Genomic DNA, 26,656 nt, shown 5'->3' on the forward strand with positions numbered 1-26,656 from the left:
TCATCTAAAGGGATAAATAATTTAGCCGTTTAAAAGAATCTAGAATTAAATTATCAGTACAGTTAGGGTTTCATACATTAATATAATAAAACCCTAATAGAGTCATCATTGTGTCTATCAAACGACGATACAGTTGACAACATCGAGGATAAAGACTTTGACATGAGGCATTTCATTTAGTCCTCAGGAGAAGCAACACATATGTACCCGACCTTAGGTAGGACTCTTGTCTTAGCTCAGATTGATTACAGAATTCCATGGGCGGCAGTAGAATGAAATAAGGTGGACTGCAAGCCCGTTCGCCACTGTCATATTGTAAAACAGCGTAGAACACAGTATTATAACAAGTTTTTCGTACGATAAAACCAAACTCATCGTCACCCTCACAAAATCCACTGTGTACGACACAACCACACACACACACACACAGCAACTCCAGCCAAGTTTAAAGGTATTATTTTAATGAAGCTGACAAAAAGTTGACACTGTAACACATGCTGCACTAAACTATAAAACTGAACTGAAAATTCCGAACTGCCAGTGAAACAAACTTTTGTTTGGTCGTAATGGTTTCGCATAAAATGTTGTGGTGAAAAATAAAAAGAATACAGTGAACATAGTGTATGTTGGAAATTTAAGAGGAATTTTCTACGTGATTTTAGTCTGCTGTTTTAGTTTCAAAAAAATAATAACGTAACCTTGTATATACGTATAGCTTGTATATGGTGTGGTAAGGGAGACGTTCCAACTAAGACTGTAAACTTATCTGAGGTTGATTACAGATGTCCATAGGCGGCATTGGCCACTTACCATCAGATGGACTGTAGGTTGGTTGACCAAATGACAGGAATGATCAAACTACTGATCAAGGACGAGGTCCCCATGACTGAAGGATGTGTAAAGGTGTAAAGAAGTCTCCATCTGAACAACCTTCGACAACTGCTCCCTAATGATAACAACAGGCTCGATGGCTCAATGCACGAAGAACAAAACCATCCCCTAAATGATACTAATCTAGGCAGTGGAGATAAGCAAGGAAAGGTATAGACCTTTCCTTGCTTATCTCCACTGCCACCTAGAATGGCTAAACTCAAAAATAACAGCACAAACCGCCTTCCGACTAGATAGACAAATGTTTCGAGAATATGAATAGATGATATCAAAAAATCGAAGACGCCTGGAATATATAGGAACGAATATTCAAGATAAAATTATGCTAAGCTTCATACCAACAAATGGTTAAACAAATAGACTTAAAAACTATTGACTTACTAAGCAAAGTTAAGGTTAGTAATTAAAGTGACTTGTAATTAAAACTGTCCCCACAAACGTAACTAAATAAGTCAGGATTATTAACTTGCAGACCCATTCTCAACACAATTTGCGAATTTAAAGGACGCTACACAAAAAGTGGCATTGTACCGCGCTGCGACACTAAATTATGTAGCTAAATTATTGCACTAGAATAGAATGAAAGCTGGGTGCAGACATTTAAACAATTTAGAACCACATTCTCTCTAATTTGTAGCGCTAAATTAACCCACACAAAGAAATAAAATGGCGATGGGTCACTATGATTTTAGAGTAAATGTTTTCACCAAAATGTGAAATCTCGTTTTTAGGATTTCGTTCAAAAGCTGAAGTACGCATAGCACCATAGCTTACGTAAATCTCAACCAAAGTATAAAATTAAGCAGTATCTAACGCGGATGGTTGCGTGGATGGGTGACCGCTAGTGGTTAAATTCATGCACGCTTTTATATTTCGAAGGGTATCTTAAGCTATATGTACCTGACGTTATTATTCAATAACAATTGTTAAATCAAATGCCTGAAGCGCTTTTTCATATTAGATATGTATGCGTTTAGTATTTTTTATACCCGACTGCAGAGGGTAATGTTTTGAGGTTAATGCATATGTATGTATGAATGTCTCATTTTTAGCACATCTACAGCCCAAACGGCTTAAGGGATTTGATATAGTCAAGTGTCGTTAGAAATACGTGGGTGTGACAATAGGCTTATTTTTTATTTATGGGCGGATTTTCAAGCAGTTGAGTTTTTTGTTGTTTTAATAACTTATCAACTAGATGAATCATCATGACAACATGATAGAGCTCTCTCATTAAAACGAAAACATGTCTAAAAGCGGTAGTTACCACAGCTCCACATGAACTGTATGTCTCTTTGCTACCTCAATTCCGTAAACACCGTAACCCTATATAATAATCCGGTGATATGTCACCTGAAATGAACCAAAGAAGCAACATAAGTCCTGGGCTTTACTAAAGCCTCTTCTCAATCATACCGTCACATTAAACGTGATAAATTACGTGATACATTAGGGCCCCTCACGGGGATGCTAAGCGAGGGATGTGCGGGATATCTACTAATAGGATCTTTTCATTTTCATAGCTTAACATAGCGTGGTTAGACACAACGTTTTTTTGCACCTATATTATGAAGGTGGTAGATTCATTTGTAGGTTGAACTCTGACGGCTCCACCGCTACACTATTTCGGCTTAATAATCGCAGTGTTAAGCGCTGCTGTGATCTGGTTTAAAGCATGTGGTTAAGGAGACATACCTACATGTACGAGGCATGCCAACTTAGCGCAACGCATTTGTGGCCGACCTGGAGGAGAAATCCAATCTTAACGGGGCTCGTTACGTATACAAGGACGGCAGTAACCACCATCAGGTCGACTGCATGTTCGTTCACTATTTCTATAGTACAAAAAAAGCAATAAAATCGCTAAAATATGGCGATCGCAATGGTGTTGCCCGTAACAGTCGCGCGGTAAAAAATCGCATTCACAAAGAGTGCTACTTAAATCACAATTTTATTCTGATTCCAGCTATTATATTCAAACAGGTGTGATGGTGGAACCCCTAATTTCAACTTACCTTAAATATCGCCCATCTCTGGTAGGTAGACCTTATACTCGTGACCTTACGCATATCAGTGTATCTTTCTGCCCTCCGCAGCGCTTCTGCCTCACTGATTCCATCTCGCGGCTTCAAATTAACGTGAATGTTGCTGTTCAAATAATTTTAATGTCTACTCGTACATCTGGGGTCTTATAAATGGTTGGTTAAATGTCGCGTGTGGCGAAATATGTTTCTCTTTTAGAATTACATAGACGTTCTTACATAAGGATTTTGTCCTTTAATGTAATGTCTACTTTCAAAGTTATAAAAAGTTTTCTAAACTAGTGGCTAGCCTTCTTAGCCTTAGGGAATAATATTTTTCTTTTATTACGTGCGAGCTTACCACTCACAAAAATGAGTACACCAACACTAAGAGCCTGACTAGACATAGATTCTTTTGGGTTTTCGTCTATTAACAGAAGAATAGTATAGTTACACTGTACAAATTGGTCACGATTAAATCAGAATAAATGAATCCTTTTAAATTAAAATTATGTGGATGAGTTTCGTCGACGATGCTCGTCGTTTCATTTTCATTTCGTGTGTCATCTAATATTATGACTATGGCTCAAACACTCTTGGTTCTGAAAGAAGGTACAAGTCCAAGAATGAAAAAAATATTTTTTTAGTATAACTGAAGTCTTTGAAATCTTTTATCATATTATACCCAGTTCTAGCATAATATTTTCCGATGCATCACGTAAGAAAAATGAAAATTATTCGTCATTCCTTAATCCTTTCTTCCCACATACCAATTCTTCCTTACATCTATGTGTGAGTTAAAGTTTAATACAAGTTCCCCCTCACACTTACCCTTAGAGTAAACGGCTCAGTTTGTATAACTGGATTAAGATTTATCTCTATTTCAGAGAGTTTAGTATTGAATTTCTCTATTATGTTTTCGAATAGAACACGTTTCTCTAATCTCGCTTAATACCTACTTATTCCGTGTAATTTGTGTTCATTTCTCAGGATGAGATACATACGTTTGTATAAGACTTCAAGGTAAAATCCAATGTTTTCCACAATCGATACTGTACGACCCCGACCAATATTCATATGACGACCAAAATTTTATTTATGGGTCATACAACCATTATATCTAGCTTTACTACCTGATGAATATAAATATCTGTTCATGGGAGAAATGGTTATATACGTGTCCCTGTATATATCTTTGGTAACCACGATAGAGATAAGGCTGGGAATGAAGAAACGTTATTCATGTCGAAGACAAACGAATATAAATTTCAGCTCATGTTGTTTCAGTTTTACCGAAGGATATTTTGAAACAAATACAAGACACCAGTTACGTTAGCATAACGAACAATAAGTGGAAGTGAGAAGTGTAGTGTTACCGTTTAGATAACGTAGCCTTAAGAAATTATGTAGTAGTAGTAACTAGTTCTGTAAGAAACGCCAGAGCGATCGGTTGTGCTCTCTTTTATTAAATAAATTCTTTTTTAAAAGTTACATCTCCCTACCCGCAACCTAACTGGCGCAGTCGGTAGGATTCGCGATCTGAATAAACGGTTTCCCGTGTAAAATCAGTTATAAACGGACAGTATCTGTGTGTGAACTGGTGACTTCGGGTAATCCGCGACGCGAATCCAAAGAAGAACCTCAGCGGGTCCAGACACGCCGATCCAGCTCCAGCTCTTCGGAACTCACGCCATGAAATCGGCAATGCTTGTGGGGTAAGCATTTACTCTGATTACTCCCGAGACTCCTACATTTTACCTCATATAACTAACATTGTTTTAGTGTTTTTGTTATTTGAATTATTTAATTTGTGTTATTTTACTGTGTGTGTGTGTGTTATTTTTATTGTGTTTTATTGAATTCATTTGTGCTAAAATGGCTCAGGAATCAAAAAATGAAAAAACGGCAATTGATTTTAAAACGTTGTCAATATTATTACCATCGTACGACGGTAATAAAAAAACGTTAGAATTTTTTATTAAAGGAGTAGAAAGTGTCTTAGAAGACATAGAGATCGTGCAAGAATCAGCAGTAGCTAGTATAATTAGAAACAAACTTACGGGTAAAGCGGTAGAGGCGCTTTCCCAAAACAGTGATTTCCGTACGTGGGAAGATATAAAAAACATATTGAAAAACAGATTCGGAGATTTTAGGGACGAGGTGCAACTGGTCCAGGAGTTAATGCAACTCACGAAAGATAGGTTGGGGATAGACCAATTCGCAGAAAAGGTTAGGGATATTGCTTACGCATTAATTAGCTTTGACATCGATAAAAAACAGTTTTATGAAAAAATGGCATTAAATGTGTTTTTAGATCAATTAGATCCTTTAATATCTCTCAGTGTTCGTGTTAGGGGAACAGAACAACTAGAGGCTGCCATAGCCATAGCTAAACAAGAAGAACTAAAACTAAAAAACAGGAAAGTATCGGAGAATAGGATGAGGCAAATAATGCCTCCTAGGCAAAATGTAATCCCTAACAATTATTATAGGTACCCAGTGCCACCGGCAAATTATCAGGCGCAACGTGGCATACCGCCACAGGTCGGTAATAAATATATTCGGCCTCAGGGTGCTGCTCAACCGCGCTTCGCGCAACAAAATTCAAACATCCCGCCGAACATTAAACCGGCGCAGCATAGGTTAAATGTTCAATACAACGAATTAGAAAACGAAACGATAGAATTTGAGCCGGAACCTCAATTATTTTATCCACAAGAAAATGAAGAGGAAAATTTTCTTTTTCCCGAGGAAATAAAAGAAGAAACTTAGTATATGTTAATATTAATAAGAGTAATAAATTGCCGTATATTTACATTAGCGAACTAGGCGGCAGATTTTTATTAGACACCGGAGCTTCGCAGTCTCTTATAAGCCCGGATGTAGCCCGAAACTTAAAGATAAACATGCAGATAAAAGCCGAGACCCATTACATTAAAACGCCGCATGGTATAACAAGGCATAATGAAGTCGCTTATCTGAAATTGCCGAGGATGTTTAGGTGTAATCTAACACATAAGTTTCTTTTGTTTGAGTTTGACAAGGACTTTATCGGACTAATAGGAGTCGACCTATTAGGCTATTTAGGTGCACAAATAGACATGAAAAACATGATCTTAAAAACTGAATCGACAATTATTCCAATCAAAAACGATATTAAATCATACATCACAATCCATCCATACACTGAACAACTAATATCATTAGCTTGCAATTATAGCGAAGGCATCTATGAACTAGAAGAACAAGAAACCGAAAGTGGTTTATTGTTTCCCGCGGCTTTAGTAGCAGTAAAAAGTGGAGTTATTAAGACAACAGTTATAAATAAATCGGAAAATAAAATAAGATTACGGAAAGGTTACCCGGTTAAAATGACATACTTAGATCCGTTATGTGAAGTAAATAATGAACATCCCGTATACACTAATGTAGCATATAGTGACGATTTATTAAAGGCAAATTTAAATCGATTACGGACAGAACATATGAACGAAGAAGAAAAGAGGGACATTAGGAAACTTTGTTTTAATTACAGGGATTTATTTTATTGTGAAGAAATTCCTTTAACTTTTACACACCAGGTTAAACATAAACTTCGATTAACAGATAGTACCCCTATTTTTGTGCGTAATTATAGACAGGCACCACAACAAAAACAGGAAATAGAAAAGCAGGTAGACAATTTGTTACGTCAAAATATTATACAGGAAAGCGATAAACTAGCAAAAGATAAGCAAGCAATAATAGAAAAAGGTAATAGGAATACAGAAATAGCATCGTTTAAAGTAGGCGACAAAGTTTACAAGCAAGTAGCTAAAACGGCTCGCAGCAGTAAATTAGAACCAAAGTATATAGGTCCGTACACGATTGTACGTATACACCCGGAACAAATCGCGGAGATAGTAGGTAAACACGTAAATGCTAAAACAATCAGGGTTCACTTCAGAATGCTGAGACGCCCCGTACATGTTTCAGGAACACCTTCATCTTCATCGCAGCCCTCGGACTCACCGGAGTCACCGCGATTATAGAACCAATCGACAGCCACAATGGTGTATTGGTGCTTAAGGAAGCAATGGTTCGAAACCAGGTGGATACATACCATCTTATTGTGTCATATAACATGTCACGAATACGTGAAATATTCGTAGAAGTATGTAGAGATTATTATACGTTTAATTACAATAATCAAAATATATCTAGCTATAAGGGAAATATAATTAGTAAACATCAAATAGAGTATTTAGTGGGAAACATAGAAAATAAGTTAGTATACTTAGGATTAGAAAGAATAGGATTAGCAGGAGTAAATAGAAGGGCAAAAAGAGGATTAATTGATGGATTAGGCTCTGTAGTTAAAGCAATAACAGGAAATTTAGACCAAGAAGATGCTAGGAGGTTTGAAAGTCAAATAAAAGAGATTAAAAGCTGGTCTGTAGCTAGTGAAAATAAGAATAGGCAAACAGTAGGACTAATGAAAGAATTTATAGCTCAATATAATGATAATTTAAATAAAATTAAGAAAAACCAAGAAAGAATAGAGGTAGCTATAAATGAAATTAAGCACATGCAAGGTTACATTAATGCGGCAGCAATATACAATCAAATCACGGTATGCTTACAGCAAATATATGATAGGTTACTCACCTTAGAGAACGCGGTAACCTTCTCCAACCTGGGTCAACTGCATCCAAGTGTAGTAGATTCAAGTCACCTATTAGAAGAATTAAAAAACATAGAAGGAGAAATAGATTTACAAATTCCGTATAAACCTACGATAGATAACATACACGTTCTAATAAAGTCAATTACCGTCAAAGCCTATAGTACAAATGAATCTCTTAACTTCATATTAGAAATACCGTTAGTAACTAACAAACCTTACTCCTTGCTCCATCTATATGGAATCCCTAATGAAAACAACACGCTCCTTATTCCAAAAAGCCCTTACCTTATCTTGGGAAGTAACGAGTTTGCGTATCCTCGCGAGCAGTGTATACATGTAACAGATTCCGAAGTTATATGCCGACACGTAGAATGGCAGGCCCTGAAGAAGTCAGAAGATTGCATTGCGCAGCTAATTCAACATGAAAACCCGCATAACTGTTCTTATGCAAAGGCAAGCTTTGAAAACAATATAATTCAACAAGTAAAAGAAAATAGTTGGATCGTTGTCCTGAAAAGAGAAGAAGTAATTAAATCCACTTGCGGAAATGATGTCATATATCAACGCAGCAGGGGGGTATCCCTTATTACTGTAAACAATAAATGTAGAGTGAAGATAGCAGAAAGAACCCTAACAACGCATCGGAGGTTCCTGAACGTCCAAGAGAGCATCCCGCTACCTAAGACGTATAGCATCCCGAGTAATTTCACAATAAGTGTGAAGTTGGAAGATGTCCCGTTGGACAACCTCGAAGACATCCTACAGAAAGCTAAAGAGCTCGAGGAACCTGTCTACATGCCGCCAGTATCATCAAGGCCTAGCTGGTCATCCATCTCCCTCTACATCATCATCATATCAATCAGCGCAGTATTGGTCATCAGGTGGTACTTGACGTACCGCAAGAAGACGTCAGCAGCAGCAGCAGCAGCAGCAGCGCCAGCAGACGTGCAGCAGATACAGCAGCAGCATTCTTCGGCGCGCTTCTCTCTAAAGGGGGGAGGAGTTACGTTAGCATAACGAACAATAAGTGGAAGTGAGAAGTGTAGTGTTACCGTTTAGATAACGTAGCCTTAAGAAATTATGTAGTAGTAGTAACTAGTTCTGTAAGAAACGCCAGAGCGATCGGTTGTGCTCTCTTTTATTAAATAAATTCTTTTTTAAAAGTTACATCTCCCTACCCGCTACCTAACTCACCACTAGTGTAATAACTAAAATTTTAAGAACGTTATTTTTTTTAAGAAAACTTTAATTGAACATTTTAAAACTACTGTCAAGATTAATTTCGAATAAGTACACTTAACAATGTCTTGCGCAACTCCAATCAACCCTTTAACTAAACAGCCAAATAAAATACGTACATATTTCCATAGGTATATAAATTGTCTCCTTACATACCTTATATTTATGTTGTAAAACAATCTACGTTTACAACATTCAGACATTTTTACCAAAATTCATTCCAAGGCAGGAATGTTGACGGCAATAAAAATGCTACATACATACAATTTTTCTCTCTTAAGTAAATTGGTACTAAAAATTCGAGGAATGAAAAAATCTTGGGAAAAGGTATTTATTATTTGAGCATGAATAAATTAGGTATGCTGAAAATTGCGTACTTAAATGATTGAATAAGATGAATTTAAATTTCTCCAAATACAATACATACTTATGGAACCATAGTAGGTATGTGTGGTTTTATAATTTTGAAGGGCGAACGACATTGCAGATGATCTAATGGTTACTGCGGCCATTGGACATCTCCAAATAAAATTAGAGTCCTACGTGAGGTCGGCCACAAATGCGTTTCTACCCCTCATGACTAAGTTGGAACGCCTCGGTATGTCTCCCTTACCACATTTTTCAAACCAGAATGCCCTTACGCTTATCCCAGCTGTTATTAAGCAGATATAGGTTTGGCGGTGGTGCCTTGCAGTCGCACCACAAAGATTTTTACAACCTTCAAAACTACTTTTAAAATATTTCCATTATTGTCATTGTCTACTCTCTCTTAGTAGAATAGATAAAATTTCATCAACGTCCTCTAAACTTGACAGCAAACTACAAATTGTATCATAGACATTTCCATTTCAAGAAACTATTACAAATAAGATTGCGGGTTAAGATCTATCTCGATTAGATTTCAAAATTAAATTCGGGCATCCCAAATGTAATGTATTTACGTTATTAAACTCGTCTGTGGTTAGGTTGAGAGGTTACCAATGACCTTTGTCTGGTGGCCGTAACAGACTAACTACTTGTAGTATTTAGCTTTTGATGATTTGCTGCTTTCGGTTGCAGTATCGTAAATACGCGTTTTTGCGAATGCATATATGAGACCGCATTTTTTAATAGTTAAGTGTCTTGTCTGTTGTTTTTTTTTTTACTATTATTGCACTACGATTAATAGAATACTAACGAACATAGAAAGCTTTGTGGTTGGAATCCATTCTAAATAGCTAATAACAACAATGGTAACTGCTTCTGCGGTTTGAAGGGCGTAGCAAGAGAGACATATGTTCGTAGCGTTCCAACTTAGTGGTTAGTCTAGTGTTAGCAACACATCTGTGACAAACTTCAGGCAGGACTGTAATCTAATTTAAGATTGATTACAGATAGTCACGGCTGGCTTTGGCCACTTACCATCAAAAATATTGGTGAGATATGGTACTCCTTTCATGTTTCCTAATGGTTTATAATACACAACAATAAAATATCTACGTGTATACTGCCTTCGAAGGAGCTCGTTATTTCATTGAATACGCACGACGTCAGTTGCGAAATGTGTACAACGCAACTTCATGAAATTTCTTATCCTCTCCATTAACGTTAAAATTGGTACATTAAAGAATACATCTTCAATATTGCAAGTTCTTGAACACAATACACGAGAGCACAATGTAAAAGAAATGAGTACTATAAAATACAATGAAGTACTGCCAGCCCCTCAGAGGTCAAAGGCGTCTATTTATAAAATGGTTTACAATATATCCAAAGATGCGTGTTTTCGCAATACTTCAATGCGAGATAAATGGAAGCTATAAAAGTATCCGTATCTCGAAGCTGGTATGATGGCAAGTATGTATCTCACATACAGCCATCTTTTAAACTATGACATCATATATTACACGTTCTTCAGAATAGTGTTATGAGGGTTACCAACGTCAATGTAACAATTACGACTACATACGAGTACAATTTTAAAGATATGATTTTTCTTTACTGTTTTATTTTACACGTCGGCCACTGATGCATTATTAATTTAACTCATTCTTACGGACGAGTTTGAATTAGTTAGGATATTTATTTGCACTGTAACAACAGATAGAAATATTTTTTATGTCCAATATTACAACCAAACCAAAGCAATCTTCTTTTTGAAAAAAAAAAGACAATTTAAACTTCATACTTCTTTAAATCTTGCATAAAATAAATAAACCAGGTATAGCCGCGCCTCCCTAATTAATTTAAAGCACGCATTCTTGTGACCCCTCAAGTCTTGATGAAAGCGATGTAAGATACCATTAACGAAAATACCCAAGGACGCTAATAGAAAAATTTGGCAAAAACGTTGTACCAATTGCTACAAGAAGCTAAAGGAATCAGGATTCACAGCCACTGATGCAAGGAAGAAGTCGGCATAAGTTACAACCGAATGCATTCCATGTAAAAAACCATTTTGCTTACAATGCTACTCGTATAACGATTCTCACTAATTCACAGTAGATTTTATTGAAATAATAATGTTATTTAGTAAGTCAGTTCTTGTTACCAGCCAATTAAAAAAAAAAACGGGGGACATTGGTGTTTTATTATTCCTAATTCACAGCTTATACGTCTGCAAAATATTATAAGTGTAGCTCCTACGCCCATTCTACAAAACTTCATTTAAAAAGTATAGGCCCATGCATTAAATGTAATGCACGGACGTCATTGCTGGATCTGAAATGCATTATATTATATAATGCACGGACAGGCAACGTGTTAAATGAAGTGCCGCCAACCCCTTAGGGGTCAAATGCTATCCATAAAGAACATGGAATATGGCTAAAAATTCGTGTTTTCACACAATGCCTTGATGTGAGACGAATGGGGGTTATAAAACATTGGTATCTCGCTATGTGATGGGTAGCGTTGATGTATACCGCCTGACGTTATCTACTGGAATATATGACGTCGCATTGTATTTTAGGGACTTTTTATGGACTACCTGACGTTTTAGGCAAATCTTTTGATTTATAACCGGATGACGATAGCTATTCTGTTCATATAGATATAGGGAGAGTATTATAACAGTATGCGTGGCGCAATGCATTTTATCGACTAACTTTTAGAAGATTCCAATTTTGATATCCCACTAAACTCAAATTCAAATGTTAACTTTAGATTTTTGTCATCTGTTTTGGAATGTTACATCTAGTTGCATAAACTATTATATGTGTTTGGGCTCTTATTGGACAGTACCGGCACGGCACGGCAACGACATCAGTGGATGCAAAATTCTATGAAATCGACTGCACACGTTGTCTCACTGGCCGGCCGGTAACTACCGGCGCCAGCTGCTCACGGCAAAACAGCATGTCGTCCTCATGTTGGCATCTTCATACGTCTTGTGCACACACGTAAGCTGTACGTGTATTGACTACACATGTTTACACACATGCGTACATAAAATGAATAATTCATTATCCATTACATTAACTATTGTATTTATAAATATATTTTTGTTATTTCGTGCGAAAGGTATACCCACTTACTATCAAGTGTCTTTGATGACACTAATGTATTCGTCACATCTGATATCTTCGCTACATTGGAAACCTATTATTTATAACAAGCCCTAAAAGCCCAGACGACACATTCGACATAATCCTGAAAGAATAATAGCTAAGATATAGAATTTTCACGTTCGTACAGTTAATCTTAAGCGAGTTGTAATGTACTGATTTGCGTATCCAGCCCGCGGCCGTGCCCTGGTGTGGGTCTGGCATTATCTTGCTGTTACAAAGGAGAAATCTTTTATAAATTTACTTTTCTCTACATAACTCAAATAGTAATAACGAGTTATAGTACCTAATATAATATTTATAGATATACGTAAAACTAAGGAAGTGGGTCCAGATGTCAGAAGCGTTTTATTTGAAAGGTGGTAGAACCATGAGGTCGTCCCATCGACACATATTTTTCCAAGGTAAGCAATCCTTGCGTTTCGGTGGAAGGTTATGGATTGTTCTAATTCAAAGGGTGAGTCAGATTAACTTTTTTGAGGCGTTTTAGCTTAGGCCTTAAAAATAATATATATCAGGTAGTGCTCCTATTTAATATAAATGAATATGTGATTCTGTATATGAAACATTTTTTAATTACCTTTTTAGGTACCTAACTGACTCGACTTTGAATATTTGGATTTTAGATAAAAAACGCTGTGCCAATTTCTGGCAAAAGGCATTTTCCCTATCACTTATATAAATACGGAAATGCAAATCAGAACACCGAATCCCGATTTAGATTAAAATGGCAGAAGTGTGCGATAAATCCGGCTGTATCACAGCTTCCCGTTACTTAGTGTAACGGAAATTTATTACGCCATACAGAAAATGAGCCTCCTTAACGATAAACGTGATGGAAAATAAGAAAAAGTTTTCCCATTTCCATTTTGTGATAGCACCCTGACATGAGAGGGTGTATTTGATTTTACTTGCTACTAAACATAATAAATAAATAAATAAACGCTTTCTACACTCGCAGCCCCACACTAGGATTCCCTGTATCGTGGGTGACATTGACACACACAGAGACGAGGACACAAACACACAGAACCAGAACAGATATCTAAATTCATCATTATGATATCTGTCTGGCCGGGGATCAAACTCGGAACCCTTTGCGCGTAAGACCAGTATGGTGCCCGCTCCGCCACGCGGGTCGTCATACGTTTAAATAAACGCTTTCTACACCCCCAACCCCACACTAGGATTCCCTGTATTGTGGGTGCACAGAGACAAATACACTAACACCCAAACCTAAAAACAGAAACCTAAATTCATTATTTAGACATCTGTCTGGCCGGGGATCGAACCCGGGACCGTCGGCGCGTCAGACCTGTATGGTGACCGCTCCGCCACTCAGGTCGTCAAAGTACTTAAAGTAGAACCCTTTGTGGTTCGAGCCTGAAGGCACCACCGCCTCACCTATTTCTGCTTTGGGTTCTGTTTTGAAGAATGTGGTTAGGGAGAAATGTACGAGAGTTATAATTTAGTCCTCAGGGTAGCTACGCTTCTGGGGCCGACCTCACACTAGTAGTAGTGCCTATAAGTAGCAGGACTAATCCTGTCCTGTCTATTCTATCCAGGGTTGAGTATGACTGTCCATGGGCGGCCATTGCCACTTACGCGCGTTTTGTTTTTTGAGAAACAATCGAAAATCTAAGGACGTTACTAAAAAGCTTGTTTTAAAAACTTTTTGTTTCTTGATTTTAATGGAGAGTATTTAACTCGCTCTCTCTCTCTCTCGTTACATTTTTAGCATGCTCTATAATGATAGAGCTGAGAACTGAGAACTTTTACGTAATGACGTAAAAGTTATATTGTTACCTATTTCATAAATAAGCAAGCCAGTACAAATTATATATACTTTTATAGCCAACCTACACTTCCATACCAATATACAGTCGCCATTCCCAGCTGGGATAAGTTTTTATGTAAGTACAATTTCTCATCGCATCACAAAGAAGTAATATAGTTTGAGCTCCGAGGAAGCCCAATTTACAACCGTCTAGTTAGGTCGTCTCCTTTACTGCGACGGTTTCAATTGCCCCAATTTTAGTATCAAATTTACTTAAGAAAATTACAATTGTACAAAACATTTCACAAAGCCTGACCGGTCCCAAACGGACAATTCATATGTTTGAGAGCTTAAAGTAAATAAATAATAGAAATTGAAGTGGTTCAATGGATACTTATTTTTATCTAATAGTTTTATTACTAGAAGAGCTTTACTTTTATCTGTCATATAAATATAATTTTGTATGTAAATGGAAGCTTAAAAGATAATGATATTGATAGGATTCTTTATAATTTGGCAGCTGTGGCATTACCGGTACATCTATTTCCGCCTTATGCCTGCTCATATCTCTGCTATAACGCAGTTGCGTCCGGTAGTAAATCAGCCGAGGTGTAAGACGTTCCAATTTAGTCCTTAGGACCAATAACGCGATTTTTTTTTTCATTTGTAATGGTTTCAGACTTCTTCAAGGCAGGGCCTCCTAAGTAAATGAAATTATTACACGACCCATTTTGGCCTTTATTAACATCAAAGATTTAGCTGCTTTTCAGAAGCTATTTTCTACACTGACTGACGCTTAATTCGATATATTAAGCGACGGTTGCGTCTGCATTTGGACGCTCGGTGCTGTAACTGAGCACGAAGATCATAATACAGCAATCTCTAGAATGCACCTTTTCGCAGCAAGTCCCTAAATTGAGATTCAACATCGATGCATTCCCCCAAATGCCGCTGCTAAAAGTGTACGCCATAATACTTACCATTTCGATAGGCTAAGATAAAACAAAATACCACTGGAACAAACCAGCAGCATTAAGTATGCGATAAGGGAAGCTATGTTAATTCATAATCTCATAATCCGGGTATTATCGCACGTGGCGGCATTGCCGACAAGTTGATAAGACGCCGCTGAGTCTTAAGAATACCTTCACTGTAATATGGTTATGGTATATAATTTTAAACTTTTATTTATAATATGCTTCTTCTTCGTTGTGTCTTCGTAGCTGAAGATCGTGCCAGCTTCCATAGGTCGTTACGAGGTTATGCTGTAAATGTCGACAGTGTGCTTGGTCTTCTGCACTTTTGGGGCGATCTTTGTCTGGTGGGTCCACCTGGTTGGTAATCTTCTTCAAGGTATTTTACCCTTCATCCTCCTTATAAGCTATATGTGTTTAAATATAAGAGCTGTTTTATTTGGTATCAATTTGTGCTACCAAATCGAATAGGCCTTGAGAAATGTATAAATATGAAAAATATGTCAGTATAGAGTTATAAACACTAGTATTAGGAACAAATTTAAGTTGAAATGAAACTCCACACTTTTTTGCCCTAACGTAATTACGAAAATATCTGTTTCAACTTTTTCAGCGTCAATAAATATAAGTCTTAGGTCGCGAACTCTTAATTCTTTTTCTAAATTGATAGTTGATGAATTCTTATTTAAACAATAGAGTACAACGAGTGCAAGTAAATGGAACATTATCAGCAGGCTCTAATATTAAAATAGGTGTTCCTCAGGGCTCCATCCTAGGTCCATTTCTATTTTTAGTTTATATAAATGATTTGCCATATGTAGTAAAGGACAATCACAGGTTACCAACGTCATTAATGAAACTCTTTACTTGATTCAGAACTGGTTTGATGCAAATAACCTACTCCTAAATTCTAATAAAACTAAATGTATTAAATTTATGCTACCAAATGTAAGGAGTACGGGGATGAATGTCGCTCTGGTTAGACTTTGCAATCTGTCAATGAAACTGTTTTCTTGGGGATAACCATTGATTCTAAACTCCAGTGGGGTCCTCACATCTTTGCTTTGTCCAGCAAACTTAGTACTGCAGCTTTTGCAGTCAGAAAAATTAGACAGTTAACAGACATTCCCACTGCCAGGCTTGTCTATTTCAGTTACTTTCACAGCATTATGTCTTATGGCATTCTGCTGCGGGGTAGTGCTGCTGACATAGACTCTATATTTACTATTAAAAAAAGAGCAATAAGGTCAATATATAGTCTGCGACGTGGTGAGTTCCTGAGAGAACTGTTTCCCACCATTAACATATTGACGATACATAGTCAATACATCTATGAAAATATTATGTATATAAGAAAATACACTGATATGTTTGAAAAAAATAGTAACCGCCATAACTTTAATACTAGAAATAGAAATAAATTAGCAATACCTAAACATAGATTATGCAAGGTGGCTAAATCTTTCATGGGTAACTGTATTCGCTACTACAATTAAATATCTGACCACATTTTGAATCTCACAGAAAAATAGTTCAAAAATGTCGTTAAACAAACGCTATGTAAAAAAGCGTACTATAAATAAGTGATTATTTCACTGACAAATCGGTGTGGTCTGAAGTAGTTCCAGCTCCACATGTACCATTAGGTTAAGTTTAACATTGTAAAAAACATTTTTTTAAAAAGATGTGTTATGGAATTTCTTTCGACGCTTCTCCATAACGAAACACCTTGTGAAGTAGTGGTGGTTGTATTGACATTCAAAAAGTGTTCTGTAAAGAACCTATTTTGAATAAAAAAAAATGATTTGATTTGATTTAAAGCATTATACTGCAAGTGCTATATATTTTAATACGTAATAACTTAAATGTGAGTGTCCATCTGATTTACAACCTGACTCGTCTTACGAGCGTGCTTTATCACGCTCCATATCTCTTGGAGTATAAGACATTTGTTAACCACCAACCATAAACGAGAAACGATACCATTTATAAAATACAAAATACAAATAATATGTTTTTATAGTAGCAAAGACGAGCAATCAGTCCACCTAATGGTAAGTGGCTATTGCCGCCCATGGACATCTATAATCAACCCCAGATAAGATTCCTACACGGTCGGCCACATATGCGCCGCTACCCCTGATAAATAAGCTGGAATGCCTCTGAAAATCAAATCTCCCTTACCACATCCTTCAAACCAGAATACAGCAGCGCTGGATAATGAAAAGCCGCACGTTTGATGTCGATTAGTACGTGGGAGGTCGTCGACGACCCGCGTAGCGTGCGGTCTAACTATAATAACGGTCTGACGCGCATAGGGTTCCGGGTTCGATCCCCGGCTAAACAAATATCTTAAAATGAATTTTGATCTTAGATGTTGTTGTTAGGATTTTTGTGTATTCGTCTTTTATGTGTCCACGGAACCCACGACACAAGTATCCCTAATATAGGCTTGTGAGTCTAGAAAGCGTCTCTTTACGTAAAAGTCAGAGTTCTACCAACTCATAAAAAAATCTCCTAATATGCAAACTTTTCTAATAATATGCAGACATTTTGCCCGACATAACTATGGCCCTATTAGGAATACTTTATAGGGCTGTAAACGCATGATTTGTTATTCACCCTCACCGTTTCTAAATTAAAGGTAAAAAATACCTTTACGAATCGTTGGAATTGGCCCTTTACCCTACAAACTGATTTGCTTTTGCCCTTTGATTGCCGTATTGCGTTACTGTATTATATTATTGGCGTTACAAATTATGTTACGAAACGAGATGTTTTGTACTTGATATTTTTTGACCTTTTACTAAAATAATAGGATTTTGTAATTGTAAGTATATTTTACTTTTTGTAAACTTGATTGACATTATAATAAACATTATTTATTTAAAATAGGCCGATTGTAGAGCAACAAATCATAAAAAAGGCCTGAATGAATTTAAAACATTCTTGTAATTGTTATTATTGTCAAGTTTCTTGTCTAGTCTCTGGACAATATTATATGTTAACGAAGTTGCGTTTACTCCGCATAAAATTGAAATTGATGGGCATGATAATATTACTATTTCAAAGATCTCTAACGGCTCTAGGTTTCTTCACGATATTTTCTTGTAGCATATACACATAACTTGGAAAAATCAGATCCTCAGAGTATCCGAAAAAAAGCCGAAAACAGCCTAATGATTGAAACTCAGCCTCGGTAACGGTGAATTAAAACATCGTGAGAGATTTAAAAAAGTCTGTTCTTTTGGCTAACTTCACATACCTTATGTGAAGTTGGCCAAGACGCACTTGGCCAGCGCGGTAAACTGTGACCTAATCCTTATTATTCTGAGAGGATACCCGTTCCCAGTAGTGGGACAGTAATGGGTTGACGACAACTATCCAATAGGGAGCCCCACGTCGATTTACAACTATTTCCATAATATATGTATCAATATTCCTGATCCCAGTTCAATCAACCGCAATTTCCGAATCCCTCCGGCCCTCTGTCGTATTAATTAATAGGCTTCCCGAAATTATGTAGACCTTGTAATTAAATACAATCACGTACACAGGCGGTGGGAAATTATATATCGGTTAGTGCAAGCACATGACAATCATGTTGTTGACACAAAAAATTGTTGTAGACACTGCTGGTGCATCTCTTCTGGCGATTGGGAGAAAGTTACCAGCCAACCAGTATGGTTCGAAGAGGGAGGTACCGCCGCTACACTTATATGTAGCGTAAAGCGATTCACGTTTCGATGGAGAGGTGGAGTACTGGCCGGCTTAAGTACCTGTACGTTAGGTGACCCTTTTAGTCTAAGATTGTAGACTAAAATTATCGAAGAATTGTGACATTTTACTATGTAACGGGTACTAACGATATGCGTTTTTCTTAATTTTATTTACTTAACTGAGTTGAAATGTTAAAGATATGAAATAACCGCATATCGTACCCGGCGCATAGTAAAATGACCCTCTTAGTCCCCAGTAGTGGCAAACATCTGGGATTGGCTTTAGGTAAAACCTATTCCATATGGACTTTGTCACATTGGTTAATAGTAGTGATCATTTACCGTCAAGTGGACTGCGGTTCGTTTGCTACTTAGATCTTATAAAAATGTGATCCATGGTAGAAAAGTGTGGATTAGACTAATCACTAATCCGATTAGTGACCAAACAGTGTCGGACATTGTCGTTACAACTGCTCATTGGATTCAACAAGTAATCATGTATATTCTGCATAAAACTGTTTGCCCGCTCTCAATATAGAAATGAATCGCGTCACCATAGCAAATTGTATGACTACACCTGCTCGCAACAACTTTACTAGAGCGGACTAGCAGTTTGGCGCGCACTACAACACACAATACAAAATGCAATTTCAAATTGAAAACCTCATTATTGAACTCGCTTTAAATGTATAGATAGAAAAGGTACAATCCAATCTAAATAATAAGATTGGATTGTTCCTCAATTATCATATAAATTAAACAGATTCGATTTTGATGAATAAATTGAAAGAATCAACAGAGATTGATTGCAGTTCGCATCACTCTGCTTACTTGAGATTTCTGAATGTAACTTATTTCAGTATCTTAGATACTGTTTGTCATTGTTACAATAAAATCATTTACAATAATATCTATTTTTTTACGAGAATTCCCTCTCTCGGAGCATACCTTATAAAGTTTGCGGCATAAAATTGATAAAAATAAAATTAATGAATAAGTACACGCTCCAAGATACCAAATTATGGCATTGTCATTCAAATAACATACGTGTTTTAATGAAGATTGTAATCTAAATTCACAGGATTTTTATTTTTAGTTAGCTCTTTTTAAAAGTTGTTTTTAATGAGCTCTTGCAAAAACTCTGTGTGTGCGAGCAAAAATGTCGGCATCATTTTGACAATATTCTCTTGATACAAGCAATATTTTGTGCGTGATCGGGAAAATTAATATATGTTTAGGTTTAACTTTACCAATATTACGCACAACTTTTACAGTATCGAAAGATCGTTTATGTTTGATTAACTTTAACTTCGCCAATTTCCAACCAGTTTAATAATTATGTTGACTGAGTTTGTGGATGAAGTACCTACTTATTTTTAAAACCGATAGGGTGCCGTATTTTTCGATTGGATATGAAAGATGATGGATGGATTCGTGATAGAAGGTGATAAAATCAATTGGTCAGCATCGTAATAATACTGAGGGTAGTTCTCTATAATAACGACAAAAGTCACTTAGATAATTATAATAAAGGTAAAGAACGCAAAGCCTAGTCATGAGGAATTATTTTTGAAAATTTATCTCATAAAGAACTAAATACAAAATGAAAACCTATAAATAAATAACTTAACAAATACTACTGTCAGTAACTTTGGGAAATTATTATTAGGTTTTAAAACTTTAAAACCTTTTCAATGAAATGTTTAGTATTTATTATAAGTACATGACTAAGATCATGTCGAACATTCTTAATGAGGATTTTTTTTAAATTAGTTCACTATGAACCTGATATTATAGGTATAAAACATATAAAATACTATATATATATTAAAAATACAATACAAGTGTTTTGTATTTATGTTTCACACATTGAACAGCACTGTAGCACTTCACCGTAAGCCGCGGCGCGATACCGATCCAATCCATTACCACAAAACAATACATTACATTGTGTTCGATAAAGCATTAGCGGGAAAATCTAATGTAGCTGGTATTTTGTACCAGACATTGCAAACCTTTTTGAAATAATACTTCTTTAGGCGAAATGAAGAAAATATACAAAGTTTATTTTAAGCGTGGGACGAGGTTACCCACGCCAATGTTGGATATAATTTATTTATATTTGCTGTCGTCTATTGGTTGATGGCGGTTAAAGTATGTCTAAATACATAAAATACGAAGACGTGACCAGCCCTTATTTGTTGAAATTATTTACAAACCCTTAGTTAAGTTATGATGGTTGCTACCAAATAGTAGCAGGCGGGAACGACTGTATTACGCACCAGAGCACAGTAGCAAGCAAGCTTAGATACAAATAAGGTGAAATTGAAGTACCTAGTTGGTGACCTGTTCAATTTCTGACCGCGTCCAAAGTTGCTTTACTTTATACGTAAGGTCGACGGTAACTTTTTGAGTGTAAAAAATCCATGATATCTTGCATTTGATGTAAGATGGTTAATATTATATGATATATTACAGGAATTTATGAGAAATAGTGATATTATTAGATTTATGCCTACCACATAAAACTCCACCAGTAATAAAAATTCCCAGTCTATTGAAATTTTGAAATAAAATTACCTAGTTAAGATAAAACGTTTAACCCAAAATATGAAATACGTAGCTGAATTTTAAAACAATTAAACGAGGGCTTTAACGGCTTGTTATAATTAAAAACTTTACTTTTGACCACTTGAACTGTTTTACCCAAATATGAATTCGGATTTAATTTAACAGAAGTTTGTTGCGAGTACTGAATATTGCCTTCTATTTTATTAATTTCAACATCGTTGTCAAGATTTGTTTGATTTAATTGCTTTTAGTTTTCTGTTTAATATTGTATTAAATTAATTAATATTTATTAAAGGTTTAAATATTTATAGGTATAAAAGTACCTATCAGTTATCAAACCGACAATAGTTAATCTATACAACCTAAACATTACCAGTGTAGTCTGAATTCTTTTCTTGAAACTAATTCTTGATGTATTATTTGTTGCAGAATAAAATGACCGCACTCAGATTCACAATATGGACCAAACACTTGTGGGTGGCATGAGACACAGAACACTAACATGCGTCCCGGCCCGACCTGGTTGGCGACCTCGACGCTCCTCCTCTGTCTGCGATACTCCGAAATGAAGCACGGCATCCTGGAAGACCGCCAGAACCCGAGTGCAAGACACCACCACAGACATCGACATAAGACGACAGAAACGCCGTTTCTCGAAAAATTCTATTACTACGACCCTGTCATCGACTTCAAGGAAAAAACATATCTAGACAGAAGTATACTCGGCTATGAGATAGTATCCTTTCATAACGAAAATAAAAATAGTTGGGGTAGTCGCGATTGGATGAACATGTCCAATGATCAGGTCGGTGAGTTGAAAGACAAGAAGCATCCCCAGCATTGGCCGATCAAGAGAGAGGCAGTGATCGAAGGGGACCTGGTGCTCGGAGGTCTCATGATGGTGCACGAGAGGTCCGACAGCATGACTTGCGGACCAGTGATGCCACAAGGCGGGGTCCAGGCATTAGAAACAATGCTGTATACGTTGGATATAATAAACAATAAGCTAAAATTGATTCCTGGTGTGAAGATTGGTGCGCATGTTCTGGATGACTGTGATAGAGACACGTATGGATTAGAGATGGCTGTCGACTTTATAAAAGGTAAGATTTTTATACGTTTAGTAAATCTATCACTATCATCTCAGACAATATTAGGAGTAGCTTAGAATTGTTTCTTTTTCCTCAGTTTTTCTTAGACCATATTAAGTAATCACCAAACTCTCGCCGCATCTTTGATATTTAATCAAATCGTATCGCCGGTTTCCGAAACATCTCATGTGTTGTTACGAAATAATATATACAAATATTTTATTCAGACTACAATTCTATTTATTTACAGTATTAATTAGAAGACTGATACCTTAGTAAAAAGGCAAATGTCCAGAACATGCATCTTGAATATCACTGAAGAATTGTAGTTTGCGTTATTATGGGTTTTTTGCTCGATTTTCTTAATTAAAATTGTAAATTTATACGCGATTTGTCGAGAAATATAACAGCCAGTTCTTAAAACCTTCATTTACCCTATAGAAATAAATATATCCCCCCTATTCCTGGGATTATGATACAAAATATTATACTATAAAAATCGTCAATTTGTTAGCCATACTCTTCAATACTCATATTTCATAAATAAATTCCTCGATACACGGGTAATTAAACTTGCCAATACCAATTTCCAATTAATGTTCGCTTCCACCAGTTTTCCTTTCCCGATCCATCGTTCATCATGTAGAATGCCCTCATAAGACTCTTGACCTATCTCGATCGATTTAACGAATAAAGGTATCTGAACTTCGTATCGTTCTAATACTCCGAAACCATCGCCATATTAATTTGTATGTGAGATGGTATGATAAATTAGTCTCTCTTACATTTTGACTAAAGTTGAGATAGCAAACGGACATGCAGTCCACCCGATGAGATTTGTGAAAGGCCTCTACCAAAGCAAAAACATGGCCAGTGATTTAAACACTAGTTTTTCACTGCGACTCTCCATGTCTTACTAACTGACAACAGAGTAAACACTGACGGTCGCTCAATCGCTTGTAGTTTCATTGTCAGTGATGAGACAGACCAGTAATTTCAATATAACGGCTCAGTAAAACGTGCCATCAAAAAAATTGGTTCAGAAGATCAATGTGGCGGCAGGAATATGCTTTGTTTCGGTACTCTAGCTAAGGCTAGAGTACCGAAACAAAGCATATTTAACGGTGTTTTTCATGTTTTCCCAAGGAAGACATGGAAAATAAACTCGCAAGCTCGCCAAACGAAACCTAATGGTGTGTTAGGAAAACAGTAAATATATAATTACACTAGTGGTGCCCGCGGCTTCGCCCGCATTTTAAAGAAATAATATGACATACATAAAACGGAAAATTTGTACCTGCATTGGAATGGCAGTGATGGTCTGTCGAAAATTGGTCTTACCAACTCCCAAACCCTCGCGGGCTCTTGGACAACAACTTTGCTAAAGATCATCAAAATTAATTAAAAAACGGACGGACCTTTTCCCACGGACTAAATTGTGAATCTAAACCATTCTCAAGTCCCCTTGAACACACACAACAAATTTCATCAAAATCAGTCCAGTCGTTTAGGAGGAGTTCAGTGACATACAAACGCACATAAGAAATATATATATATATAAAGATAGATTTTTTGGTATTGCTTTTATTTATATCTGTGTCTAACATACCCTAAGTAGGAATCACAACAGCGATTACACACACATATACTCGTAGCATACGCTGCTTTATATACTCGTATACATAAGGACATTTTTGTTTATTTTTAGCTCGACTACGTAAGATCAATATATTATTTATCTCGCTCAATACATATCGCTCGAATTATTTATACTGCAAACAGTATTCCCAAAACGTAATAATTGGGCTCTAGAAATTGTATTGTTATTTCTTTTAAGCTCAAAGATGACATTGTGCATAGATTATTTCACTATATTATAACATGTCATTACCTTAAAACGTGTCATGAAACAAATTGCTGAAGAGATCAGTGTGGTGGCAAAAATGTTCTTTGTTTTGGCACTCAAGCGTTCATATCGGCGTTTTTCTTATTTTATGTATTGTGCCTATTGGGATATAAAAAGGCGTGGGTTGGGAATCGAACGGGTTGAACAGAGGTGAAATATGAGCGGTTACTGGTAGATTATGTTTAAGCGTCTCTAGGGAATACGTAGTAGTTCCCTAGTAAGGAAATCTTGCGCTTGACGAAAATAAGTATGTTGTTTTATTTCAGTAAAAGTGTGAGACTACATTATTTACATATTAACGTTGTAAGATCTCGTATTTTAATGTTAAAAAGCATTTTTAATTGGCAGTCTAAATGTAAACTTGCCTATAGATAACAGATCACTTCTGATATTTTCCAAATAAGCCCATCGAAACAAATATACCCATAGACAGCATAGATTATCACGTCAACAATCAACAACAAAAGTAAACTGATACAGCCTCGCTCTTTACGCTTTATTTGTTTTTGAAATAACAATAACTTTGTCTTAACGCCCTCATTTTGGGCGGTTTAATCAGATAGCATGCAATTTCCTTAACGCGTGATGTTTTCCTCTAAACTCATTTTCCTTATTGTAAGAGAAAAGTATTTTATCAGTTTCACTATATATTGGTTGTATAGCACACGGTTTTTATATGTATTTTCTTCTCTTTTTTATAACATTTAAAAACCGAGTATGCTGTCCACCTGATGGTAGGTGGCTACTGCCGCACATGTACATCTATAAACAACTCCAAATAAAATTAGATTTCTATCTGAGATTGACTACTGAGGCATTATTAGCAATGCTACCTCTGAGAATAAAGTAAAAGTACCTCGGAAAAGTATGTCTCACCTCGGAACAGCATTGTTAAACGCAATTCCTATGGGGTATGACCACAGAGGATTCTACTACTTGAATAAATTGTTGTGATGTCGATGTGCATGTTGGACACAATTTACGCAGTGTTCCAACGAACTATGTGCCTCTAAAATATGTTGAATAATTATTAATTTCTAAACGCCGATTTCAAAACAAACGTTTTAACAAAATGTTTTAGTGGTACCTACTAGTTCTGTAAACCTCATTTAAATACAGAAATGTTCAAGTTACAAACTCGTACACAATCAATATCCCGATAGCGTTACAAGTTTGGCAACACCGTGAAATATGACGTCGCAAATTCAATATTAATTCTCGTAAAATCTGAATATAATAGCTCGAACCGTAGCACTGGAGCCAATTAAAGTATTGTTTGTGAGCACCAAGAGATACGGAAATGCTAACAATATTTTAGACTAATAAAGGTATGAAATAAAGATATTGGAAAATCAAAGGATTCCAGGGATGTTTTAAATAGAAACGGATTGTTTTTTCAAAGAGAGATCTCCCGCCGGGCTAGGTGATCGTGCCTGGGCCGCGGCCGTGCTCCTACAGTCTCAATTCGGAGCTTGTATATAAGCCAAATATTTAGAAAACTTCGATAGCGTGATTCAGCAGCGCCATCTTAGCAGTTTGTGTAGAAGTAAAAGTTCTGCAGTCCTCTTTATAGTTAGTAGTTCCCACCTCACATAATATGCCTGTTATCAGCTCTGAAAAGGACTGGAATCCAACCGGAGAACTAAGATGAAATGACTCTTATGTGAAGTCGAAGCGTTTGTTGCCTTGCCAGTCCCATCAAACTAGATAGCGATTACTATCTACTGCTTTTTAAAACAGACATTGTCGGCGTTTTTGTTTTAATAATAATTATATATTCCATCAACTCATATCTATGTTAATTTCAAAGATATTTATAATATGAACACAATAGAAAACCACAACCTACTCAGTATTGATATCTTAACCAGACTAAGCAATTCAATCGATCCGCCCGCTCAAACGAAGAAATCTTCAGACCTTTCCGCAAGTGCTCACTTCGCCGAGATTTCCCGACACTCGACCTCTAATGCAGAAAGAGGTAAATATCCCACACAAAGAATTAAGACCGGCTCTCACCTACAATGGGCGCCTTGTATGTTCAGGAAGAGGCCTTTTGTTTGATTTTCTTAGGAATTGTCGTAACGGAAAACCGTAATTGTGCTGGAAAAATTCTCTTCGTAAATTACGTGTAGCGTCAGCATCATTATCATTTTATTGATACCTATCCCACACACCTTTGACATTTTTAGAAAACCCTCAGGTCTATAGCTTTGCTCAGGATATTATGTAAATCACATGGATAAACTGCGAAAA

At 36.4% G+C, this 26,656-nt stretch overlaps 1 protein-coding gene across 2 annotated transcripts in view; it reads left to right on the forward strand.

The window, feature by feature from the left end:
- LOC140757230 (metabotropic glutamate receptor 2-like) overlaps window positions 1-26,656 on the forward strand; it is a 233,859-nt gene that overhangs the window by 150,619 nt on the left and 56,584 nt on the right. For both annotated transcript variants that reach the window (XM_073092769.1, XM_073092770.1), the window contains one exon: window positions 21,833-22,506. In XM_073092769.1, coding sequence (XP_072948870.1) covers window positions 21,906-22,506 — 601 coding nt within the window. In that variant the 5' untranslated portion in view covers window positions 21,833-21,905. The remainder of the gene's footprint in view (window positions 1-21,832; window positions 22,507-26,656) is intronic.

Source organism: Epargyreus clarus, unplaced genomic scaffold (assembly GCF_041222505.1).
Source record: "Epargyreus clarus isolate Ecla_fem2 unplaced genomic scaffold, WU_Ecla_fem_2.2 ptg000004l, whole genome shotgun sequence".
Taxonomy (NCBI): domain Eukaryota; kingdom Metazoa; phylum Arthropoda; class Insecta; order Lepidoptera; family Hesperiidae; genus Epargyreus; species Epargyreus clarus.